General features: G+C 46.8%; 1 protein-coding gene across 1 annotated transcript in view; it reads left to right on the top strand.

The window, feature by feature from the left end:
* The window catches only part of PBX1 (PBX homeobox 1), a 279,117-nt gene extending 276,753 nt beyond the window's left edge, over window positions 1–2,364 (top strand). Inside the window, 1 exon segment of the mRNA XM_021698415.1 lies at window positions 983–2,364. Within this exon segment, the coding sequence (XP_021554090.1) occupies window positions 983–1,075 (93 nt within the window). The 3' untranslated portion in view covers window positions 1,076–2,364.
* Window positions 2,365–11,819: the final 9,455 nt, after the last annotated feature.

Consider the following 11,819-nt stretch of genomic DNA (forward strand, 5'->3'; position numbering starts at 1 on the left):
CATAAACAATCATGAATTATGTTTCATGAGTTAACCACTCCCAACAAATCATTCTTCAGCTATTTTAATGTTGGGATATTTTTGGCCAGGAGTGTTCATTGAAACAAATCCTTTTAGAACAGTCCCATTGTTTGGATGCTTCTGGGTTCAGAATCTTAGAAAAATAGTCTATAAACGTAAATCATACTTACAGCTTCCTAGCTCACCCCCTCTCTAGATATATTTATGCAGACCAGTCCTTAGTCCACCTCTCTTTCACCTGTTTGATTCACCTGAATCACCCTTTGTACTTTTCAAGGCTCACCTCAAAGAGTACCTCTTCCCTGATGCTCCACCAAGATGGGATATTGCCTTCATCTGAATTGTCATAACAGTGGGGCTGTACCATTATTAGGCCCTGCCTTGAATTATAGTTCATTCATATGCATGTCTTATCCCCCTCCTTGAGGACATGAGCTGTCTCTCCCTCATCGTTATATACCCAGGAGCAAGTAGTACAGAACCTTGCACAGAACAGGTGCCTGGAATCCTGTAACATACGGAACATGCAGGGAAAAGCCTTAGAAGACATTTGGATAACCTTTTTATTTTTCTCAAGGGGAACCCAAGGCCAAAGAGGGGGAAGTGCTTCACCAGAGTCAACAGCTAGTCCTTGCCAGACTCAGAACTGGAACTTGGGTTCCCTTGACCTGTCACTCCACGAGAGCCCACACAGTGATCATCTGAAGGCTTGGACTGACTCAAAGTATCTTTGAGAAGTGGGAGGTATTCACCTATTGTCCAAAGGCTCAGTGGGAGGACCCATACTCATCTGAGGGTGGAGGGTGTGTTATCAACCACAAGATCAGCTGCCCCACTGAGGAGTGTCCCCATGTGCCAGGCACTGTGCTAGGCCCATTACCTTGTTGCCTTGTTGTCATTGTCTGCTCAAAATGGCCACCCGATCTCAGAGGACTGACTTGTCTCCCTTTTTCCCTTCTAGGCTAATGGAGGTTGGCAGGATGCTACTACCCCTTCATCAGTGACCTCCCCTACAGAAGGCCCTGGCAGTGTTCACTCTGATACCTCCAACTGATCTCCCAGCAATCGCATCCCGGCTGACCCTGTGCCCCAGTCGGGACAGGGCCAGGAGGGAGGGTTTCTCTCCCAACGCTGAAGCGGTCAGACTGGAGGTCGAAGCAATCAGCAAACACAATAAGAGTCTCCTTCTCTTCTCTTCTTTGGGATGCTATTTCAGCCAATCTGGACACTTCTTTATACTCTCTTCCCTTTTTTTTCTGGGTAGAAGCCACCCTTCCCTGCCTCCAGCTGTCAGCCTGGTGTCCGCCATCTTTCCTGCCCCCTCCCGCTCTGTCCTAGACTCCCTGGGTCCCTGCCCTCAATGACATCACGGAAGGGTATTTTCAACAATTAGAGAAATTTAAAGAGGAAAGAAAATAATAAACGTGTTTGTATGTTTTCATGCTGGTGGTTTGAGGAGCCAAATTTACCTCACTCGGATCCCTCGCTCCCTCTGTTAACAGGCAGCCCTTCTCGTTTCTCTTCTTACTCTCACTACCTCTTAGCAGGAATGCGCCACGTTGCCCCACTCATTCCAGGCCCCCTGCCCCCTCTTGCTGTTCCCTCCCTGGGCCGGTTCTGCTTAGAACCCTTCTTCCTCTTCCTTCCCAGCCCCAGCTGTGCCCCGGGGACTGCCATAGCTGGGCTTCTAAAGGTGCCACGTTTTCCGGTCTCAGGTCCACTAGGTTGATCCCCAGGCAGGAAGTCGAGCAGCAGGAGAGGACGTAAGCAACAAGAAGGGCAGAATTCTTGGAGGCTTCCTCCTCCTTCTCCTAACAGCTCTTGGGTTTCAGAGGCACAGTCTTTGGAGACCACGTCACACATAGTAAGCAATGTCCTGAACCTACTGCAAAGCCAGATCTGAGTGGGCGTGGTGATGAATGAACCACTAAGGAGTAGAAGGTTCTTATCCTGCAACCCTTCAACTAAACCTCACACACACACACACACACGTGCGCGTGCACACCCAAGCACATGTCAGCGCATGCGCGGCCTCAAACATTCATTTCCTCCCCATCAGTCACGGGCCACCTGCAAAGACCCACATTAGCGACGGTAGCAATTTGCCTCGTGAGCCCAGGAGAGGGAATTAGCAACTCTGAGTGAAGGTCACCGACACAGACACAGTATGTGCCTGGGGCTTCCAGGACCTGCGGCCCCCCAGCATGGCCATACACCAGAACGACATACATGGGACTTGATCATGATGGAGGAGGCCAGGTTGGCCGCCCACGCTGTTCCTGTTGCCACCACCTCTGGAGCGCTCAGGGAGCCACACACAGTACTTACAATGTCTGTAATGGATTTGGTTCTGTTCTGGTTTTTGTTTTTATATGAGGGGCGTTGCATTAATTATCCAAAGTGTTATCATGGCACCACATTCTTGTTCTGGAGGGGCTGGAGAAGGACACGGCTTAGGCAGATTTTGCTAGCTTAATTTGAAGACCTGAGAGCGATGGGAAAAGAGGAGGTGATGTTTTCAGGGAAACTGTCACAGTGACTTTCATTTCCTGGGAATATCCGAGAGGAGAGTACTACTAGAAAGCTATTCTGTAGCGTCACCTGAGCTTCATTCTTCTTAGCCAGCTGCACCAGCGATAAAGATGGTGGCTCTGTAACCTGACTATAAGTGGGAGGTGGTCAGATCTCTCGGTGCCTCGTTTTCTTCTTCTGTAAAATGGGGATTATGATGCCTGGCTTACCAAGAGGCTTGTGAGAGACTGAAGGAATTGATTTCATTCCTATCCCATCTGTAAATGGGAAGTCAGAGGAAGTGTCATCCCTGAGATAAATTGGTTTGTGCCATGGAGGGGCAATATACGGTTTTCCTGTTCCAACTTCTGGTTACCATCAGTACCCTGGTGTCATTGCCGTGATGACAAAGAGAAGAAGGGCTATTGTTGTTGCTTTTTTGTTGGTTTTGGTCTGTTTGGTTTCACAGACTAGAGATAAGTCTCCACACTAGGAAAATAGGACCCGGTTCTCTTAGTTTGTACTTGAATCCAGTACGTGGCCTTGTAAGTACTTAGCCCCTTGTCACATCTACTCTGCTTGAGAGGCCTGCTGATCCCTTGAGTCCCAATTTTGGATGAAGAGAGAGAAGACCCTGAGGGGTAAGGATGGCCCGCTAACGAGGTCATGGACATTGTGCATGGTGTTACAGCAATGAATAGAAATTGCTCCTGTGTGCGTGTTGGGGAGAGGGGTTACCTAAGGAACTGGAAGGTGTGTGAATTTGAAGGAAGGGCAGTGGAAAGACTGTGTCTACTGACCTGTGCCCCAGTCAGAACAGAGCTTGGTGGAGGGGCTTCCTGGCAGGAGCCATCTTGTGACAACTCCATAGTCCTGGAGCCAGTGGAGAACCTTGTTCAGTGTCAGGGGTCTGCACTACCCACGCAGGAGTACGGCTGGATCACATGCCTGACTACGCAAAGTACAGAAGAGACCCGGAAGGGTTCTCTTGGCAACAGGAAGAATGATTCCAGATTTGGGTGGAATGATTGCCATTTTAAGTTGCTGAAACAGATCAGAGCAGAGCTACATTTGCAGACAGTTTCTCTCCCCACAGGAGTTTGCACTGATTCTCACCTTGCCCAGCATCTTCCCCGCTCAGACCTCTCTGTTCCACAGTTTCCCACCACCTACCCCCATGCCCACCGTCACGTCCAACATGGCAGCCACCAGATCCCCCGACAGTAAGCAAAGCATGGGAACTCTGGCCGCAGAAGGAAGGGGATGGAAAGAGCGTGCCTCTGGAAATACAGCTCCCTGGGAGTTCATATTAGGTCAATCCTACAGATACCAAGATGTGCCCCAGGACTCCTGCATTTACTAATGGGAGTGGGAGCGTTCCGTTGTCCCTGGCAGCCGATTTCCCCTGAGTAATACTAGCCCTTGGGATTGCCCACCTTGTAACTCTCCATCTCAACCTCTTTTTCACCCCTAACTCCTCCCCCTGGCGTGGAATTGACACAGTACTTTTGCCAAGTGGCACCTTCCTTACATTTTTTTTTTTTTTTTAATTTTGCTGTGGTGGTGGTTCTTTATTTGCTGGTTGCCTTCTCTCACATACCTTCCCCCCCCTTTTCCTTCTGAGTTTTATTTTTCTGCCCAGAAAAACCTGACTTCGATACCAAAAAAAGATGAAACTACAGAAACTCAAATTTAAAAAAAAAACTTAAAAAAAATACAAAAAAATACTCAACAATTCTTTCAGCTTTATTAACATTTTCCATTGTTTCTTGCGACTTGTGTCTCGTTCTTTGTAGTATTGATGATGAACATTTGATAATGAATGTTCTTGTATATTCAGATAAAGAAAAAAAAAAAACCAAAAAAGCGGTCTGAATTTAATAGTGTTTATAATAAAAATTTTAAAAATGACCCTCATAGCACGCAAAACAGGATGGGGGGGGGCTCCCCCTCTTATTTCTGTGACAATACGCATCATTCCTGCGTTCGTTTTTAACACCAAACTACCTACATTAATCATTTCCCCCATTTTTCTTTTATTTTCTTGCATTTGTGAATTAGTTCAAGAATGCTAGAAAAGTGTCGAGTTGTGCACATTCATTTCCTGTTTCACAATGTTTAAAAGTGACAGTAATTCATTTTGTAAACTAAAAAAAAAAAAAAAAAAGGTTGGGATAGTGAGCATAATAGGTACAACCTAACACGTTATGTTTATTAACTTTGAGACCCAGAAATAAATTCTTTTCTTTCTTTATTCCTGCTCTTTAAAATATAAAAAAAAAATTATGTTGTGTGTTATTTTTGGTTGTTTTACTGGGGGGGCTTTTTTTTTGTCAGGATTATGATCTTGCTGTTTTTATTCCTTACATATGTATACGAGGTGATGTGAAAAAAATGACATTTGTAGAGTAGGCAGTTTCCTTGTACTTCTCCTTCACTCCAGAATTCAGTTGACCTCAAAGACAAAGATGAAGCCCATGTGGATGTCCCATCACTCACCTGCATTTCCGGAGTATGGGGCAGTCCCTGAGAAAAAACACCATCAGGGACCTGGGTTTTCTCCTTTTGGCCCTTTAAAAGTTCAAGGAATTGGCCCAGGAGATCTTTGATAAGGTAGGGAGACCCTTTTTGCCTTTGTTGACTGTGAATGTCACGACAAAGTGCTTTCTTTTCTTTCTTCTTGATTAATAACAACATTCCAGGAGCCCTCTTACAACTAGAAAGGATTTTTTTTCTTCCAGAAGCATCCCACAGAAGTCCTGGTGTGATGGGCCACGGGCTACCTAGACTAGATCCCGGAGGCCGTCCCTGGGGTCAGTCGGCCTGCTGATCCCTTGAGTCCCAATTTTGGATGAAGAGTCGAGAACCTGAGCCTGACTCGGTGCTCTCCTTTTAATGCTGAGAGGTGGAGTTTGATGCCTTGACAGCATACCTCTTAATTACCTTCTGGCTACTGAAAAGCAAATGGTTAAACCGGCTTGATTTGGAATGTTTTTATTAGTCATAGGAGAAAAGAAAGCAGTATTCTCTGGAAGAAACTTATTTTAAACATCTTTCATTCAACAAATGATTAAGTGTCCAGAAAGCCCCTAGAACATAAGCAAGAGAAGTGAAGGCAAAGATGCGGGACCGTGGAATAGTGCGCCGCAGGTGTTTCTGCCCCAGACACCTGCTCGCCTGCTCCTGAGTCAACAAAATAATGACGAGCTTTTCACATCACCTTTATGGTTTCAACACCCAGCTCAAAGCTTTCTGGACTCTTTTATTTTTTGTAAACTTTTTTTTTCCTTTTGTTAAAACGAATAAAACATTCAATGTTTTCCCCCTTTTCTCTCTTATTAATTCCTTTTTTTCCAATTATTTTGAAGTGCTTTCCTTCGGTTGTTGGTTTTATTCTCCCGCTCCCCTCCCCTGTTCTTACTCAGAGTATAAACTTGCAAAGTTCTGCTCTGTTTTGGTTTTGAAAGTTTAAGCTTTTCTGCTTCTGTGAGAGCAGGGGCTTCTGTCCCTTTTGATTCCAACTGAACTTTTGTGTTCTCTAATGATGCTAACATGCTGTAGGCTTTACAGTCTCCTAATTTGTACTGGTAATGCATATTCCAAATAAATAGTTTCTTTTTGTTGCAAAAAATAGATATATACTTGTATTTTGTGTAAATTTCTTCTCTCACATGCTGGCAACCTTGGCTTCCCCCCAAACTGGGGCTGTGTTAGTGTGGATTATGGTTTAAACTGTGACCCTAATCACTGTAAAGCCTACATACCTGGGCGGGGGGGTGGTGGGGAGGGTGGCGAATGACCTCATCAGCCCCCGACCTTACCCATGAAGCCCAAAGGGAGGAAGGGAAGAAGTAGGGGGGACCTTTTATGGGCAATTATTGGCTGCACTGAAGGCAGGCAGAGTACCCCATCTTGTGTGCTTGCCAACGACTGGCTACCACCCACCAGGCACCAGTTAACCAAAAAAAAAAAACCCAAAAATACCAGGGAGATTTTCCATAATAAATTCTAACTTTTTACGTCACAGCTGTTTGCCCAGTGGTTCCCCTTTGCTTCTCTTTTGTCTTTTGGGATTTGGTCATAAGGAAAATCCTGGTACCCAAGATATGGTTCAGAGGAAGGACTCTGGGTTATGAATAATACTCCGTTGTAGGCTTTCAGAGGTATGCGAGATGTTACTCCTATAGGTCTGCACACCTACCATGTGTTACGTCTACCATCCCACGTGAGCATCTCCCCGCCATTCTTTGCACTCATACTGTGCCCCTGACCTTTGGGTTTATGGTCTGTTACAGTGTTTGGTGTCCCAGCCATGAACACCATCTTCCCACCCATGCACAGGATGGAACTGATCTGGCAATTGACGTGTCACCCCTCCAGGGACATCACGTGGACTGTGTTCTCATTTCCATGCCCTAAGTCTCCAGAGCCCCAGTGAGGCAGGCATGTATTGATGTATTGAATGAACTAATCACTCACCCTCTCATTCCGACTGTGATTCTAATCAATAGAAGATAGATCAAAGGGATGGAGCGTCAATGAGGATCAAATGATCGTTGTTATTAGTGGACAAGCTAAGAGCCCAATAGCCTCAGTGGCATCAGGCTCTCTGCTCCTGTTGACTTGGAGAACATCGCCAGCAGCCGAAATGGAGGCCCCGTGGTCCCTCTTCAAGCCTGGATGTTGGAACACACTTGGAGGTGTGTGCATGCCAGGCAGCCTCAGACTATTTCCTTTTCCAGTTGCACGAAAAACTGTGGACCTGATTCTCGCCCCTAGTTTACTACTTGGGAGTGATATTAAACTGTTGCAACAAATAGACCAAACACGGGAGATGCCTCACATTCAATACAGTCTATTTCTTACTGAGGCGATAGCCTAAGGCCAGTGTTCCTGGTCGGGGGGCCTCTTCTCAGTGCAGTGATTCCGGGACCCAGCTCCTTCCGCTCTGTGGCTCCTGCATCTAGATGGCAAAAGGGAAAGCAGGAAGAAGGCTCACCGCTTCTCGAAGCTTTTGGCCAAGACCTCCCTTCCACCGTATTATTAAGCGCAGGGGGTGGAAGAGTGGTCCCTGGCTAGCCAGCCACTTCCTGGCAATAATACCACACCCCAACTTTTTGGACAGTTGGTCATCTGTGTCACAGCTAGTGACCAAATGGATAAGTGAGAGCAAAAGACAAACCCACCTGCTTGTTTCACTGCAGCAGGCACACTCCCAGTAAAAACATTTCCAGTCAACCTCCCAGATTTGGCTTTGTTACTCTGCAGTGGGGAAGACAACCTGTTCCCACCTTCGGGAGGTGGCCCCATGGCCGTTGCTGGCTGGAAGGGTCAAGTCTGGTGGCCAGCAGTCACTTCGAAGATTACAGGTCTGAAGCCTTAAAATCACAAAATCTGAAAAGCTCACTGCCCTCTGCCCGCCCCCCACTGGCTTCTGCGTCCTTATCCTCATAGACTTCTGCCACTTGCCCAATTAAAAAAAAAAAAAAAGACATGCAGCAAATGCCAATGTTCTGAGCACCATTTGTTATCCACAAGACAGTTTCTGGAAACATCCAGCGTAGGGAGTGCCTCTGGAGCTCAGTGTTAAGAAATGATGCAGTGTGTCCAGGAGGGTGTTTTAGCCTGGATCTCAGAACTGGAGGCCTGGAGCGAGGACTGAGGCCTTGCTCTGGGGGTTTTGCTCTCATGCCTTGCATTAAAGCTACAACAGCATACGAATAAAGACAGTAGAGGGTTTCCTGTGAGATGCAGTCTCTGGCTGCTAGCCTTGGGCAGACCTCCGAGGCCATTCTGGGCAGTGTGGGCGTGGGCAAAGAGTTGCTGTAAAGGCTTGTGACAGTGACATTGTCCAGGGGCACGTGCTTTGGAGATCCACCGTCTTCATGTATCCTCCTGGGACCCATGCAAACTATAGCTTAGCTAGAGCTTCTCAACGCCCCTGGATAGGGCAGGGGGGGTTCATGCATTAACATCCACGTTACACTGTACCCCAGCCAGGATTCACTCTCTCCCACGATATTCAGCCACACTGTCCAGGGTAACTCACCAAAATAGTCAATGAGCACCTCCTGATAGCATAAAAAGCACCAAGTGCTGTGGTACCTTTGAATATAAATCTCCCATTGATGTGTATCCAGGGAGAAATTAAAGTTCAACATAAAATCCTCCTCTCTTATAAATTAAAATTCAAATGCTAGTCTACAGCTCTGCCTTCCTGGACTTCCTCTGTGTCCACTGTCAGCCAGAAGTAGAGTGGAGACCTTCTTTCCTTCTATAGCAGCGACGGTCCATAGGAACGGCCGTTACTGTTTGGGTCCCTCCAAGGTGCACTTAATCCAACCTTGCCTCCCTCCAGGACCCCGCTTTTTCTAAAAGTTCACTTTCGGAGGCATAGGAACCATAGCTCATCAGCAGCCTGCCCCACAGAATTTATAATCCACAAGCAAAGCCCAGGCTTCTAGTCCAAATCGAGGCCCCAGAACCCAGATCATAGTATTACGTGGCGATCACTAATGAATGGCCACACCAGAAACGTGATCGTTCAGGGAGGATGCAGGAGAAGACAGCAAACACATGAAAGAGCGAGAAGAAAATCGATAGTTCAGTCCTTACAATGCCAGTTGATTGGTAGCATCTGTAGTGTTGAGAAAAGCCACCACCAAGAGGTTAATCTTGCACGCTGCTCCCTGTGTCCTGGGGGGAAACGATCCAATCTCTGCATTCTGCCTCCTCTCTCAGAGAATGACCTTTGAAATATTCATGTCTTTGTGAAAACTTGAGAAATGTAAAACGGGTGCCCTCCTGTCCACAGGCTTACTCGGGGCTCCCTTCTTCCCCGTGGCATTCATAGACCTATTAAAGATGTATCTCCATTTCCACTTTCTGTTATGCCCTGTCTAATCCCAGATATGTGGCTTCTTGTGCCACTGTGACTTCTGCTCTTCCTTCTCTGGACGTTCTCCAGCTCAGGATGCCGTCTGAGCTCTTCCTTTGTCTCAGCCGAGCCAGAGTCCAGCTGCCGAACACAGGCTGAGGTCTGCCCCATCACCGCTCCCCACTAACCTTGCCTGTCTGTCCTGAGATCTCTTTTGAGGCTTGCCCTAATGCTTCTCTCCTATTTCCCCCAAATCCCTTTAAAGCGGAGCCAGTAAAGTTAAAATTGTCTGCCCTGCCTTTTCCCCAGTGACGTCCCTTCCCTGTCTTATGGAGGGCTCCATAAATGTCTCTTCAGCCCAAACATTTGTTTTCTTCCCATTACTTTTCTAAATTCTATTTTAAAGGTCTTTCAGAAATTCTGGGTCTGGCCAAGGCTTCCGTTGTTCAGATGGATGCTGCTCCGCTTTCATTCCTTGGGTTGAGTCCCTACGGGAGGTGTCTTGCCATCACCCACATTCAGCCACTGTTTTCCTGACAGCCTCCTCTGCTATGGTGCGACCCCCCCCACCCCCGCCCCCAGCTCTCCCTTAGAGCGCTCTCTCTGGGCCCACCCTCAGAGCACAGGACCTGTCAGAGCCCCTACACACAGTAGCTGCAATGCTGAAATTCGCTAATTGTTTTTGAAGCATTTAACAACGATCTTCTTTATTTTCCCCTTCAGATGCATCCACATTTTCTTTTATCATCTAGTGAGACCTTTAAAGTTATCCACAGGGACATCTCAGATTGCTTCCAGTACCAGTTCCCCATCTGCTGCTCTCAAAGGGTCCTTCCTGGAACCTTTGGTGTGAGGAATACATACAGTGTGCTCACTGAGATCTTAAAAGTCCAACTATGTAGACTCGAGTCCTAGCTCTGCAACTGTCAGATCCGTTCTGAAGCTACGTAAGAGAATTTTTCTCACACCGACCAATTCTCCAACATTCCAACACCAGCTAGGTGTCCTACAATTCAATTCTGTCACTAACTACCCAGGGTGAGTGTCAGACTCCACAGGTGTGAAGGCTCAAGCCTGCCCTCAGTTCGGACGCCAGGTGCAAGTAACCCATCACCCATGCTTCTGCCTGACCAGTCATAAGTTGAAATTTTCCACAATCCCCATCTCTGGTTTGATAATTTGCTAGAACGACACACAGAATTCAGGAAGCCACTTTATACTTACTGGTTTATTATAAAAGGTACAAATGAACATCCAGATGAAGAGTCACATGGGATGAAGGCTAGAAGGGTCCTGAGTGCCGATCCTCTGTCCCTATGGAGTTGGGGTGTGCCATCTTCCCAGCACGTGGATGCACTGGCCAACTCAGAAACTCCCCAAACCTTGTGGTTTGGGGGTCCTCGGGGTGGTTTTAGTACATGGGATGATTGGTTAAATCATCAACCATTGGTGATTAACTCAATCTCCAGCCCACTGCCCTCCCTGGAGGCTGGGATGTGGGGCTGAAAGGTTCGAGTTTGTAATCAAGGCGTGGTCTTTTCCTGGATCAGCCTCCATCCTGAAGATTTCTGGGGGCCCACAAACAAAAGATGCTCCATCACCTTTATCACTCAGGAATTTCCAAAGGCTTTAGGAGCTCCGTGCCAGGATCCAAGGACAAAGAACAAATACATTTCCCATTACACTACAACTACTTACCAGCTATGTGACCTTGGAGAACTGCTTAACCTCTCTATGCTTCAGTTTCCTCGTCTATAAAATGGAGATAATTAATACCTTTCTCACGGGGTCATCAGGAGGATTAAATGAGTTACTACTTAGAACAATGCCTGGCTAGCACTGACTAGTGCTACAAATGTGTTTATTAGCCGTGTTATTTATTGTCCTCACATATCCTTCTGGGTGCATCTCCTTCTCTGAACTCATAACAGGATGTCCTCTTTTTCTCCTTGTTCCACTGTCAAGAACTGTTAGTTATGTAGATTTTCGTTTCCTTCTTTTCTTTCTTTTTGATATCCGTCTACCCGGGATGCTAAGATCGTACACTTCCCGAGGAAAATGCTCAATCATTTCTCCATCACTTCTCCACTGTTGCTACCTGAAGAGACATTAGGATTCTTGAAAGCAGTCACAAAGCTGAGGCTTAGAAGCAGATAAGCTGAGTTGATCTTGGACAGATCTGTGAAGTCACTGAAGTCTGCCTTTATACGGCCACATACTTTCTTTAAATTCCTGTTCTCTCCTCGAGCTCCTTTTCTAGGCTTCTCACCACCAAGGCCGTTTCAGCTCAGGAGGAAAGGATGTGACGTGTCTCTAATGTCTTACTTGAATGGCTCCAACACGGTGTGACCCTCTTTGTCAGTCTTCTAGCCCCATCTAACTTACGTTGAAGGTTGGGGGTTTCCAGCTA

Source organism: Neomonachus schauinslandi, chromosome 6 (genome assembly GCF_002201575.2).
Source record: "Neomonachus schauinslandi chromosome 6, ASM220157v2, whole genome shotgun sequence".
NCBI lineage: Eukaryota > Metazoa > Chordata > Mammalia > Carnivora > Phocidae > Neomonachus > Neomonachus schauinslandi.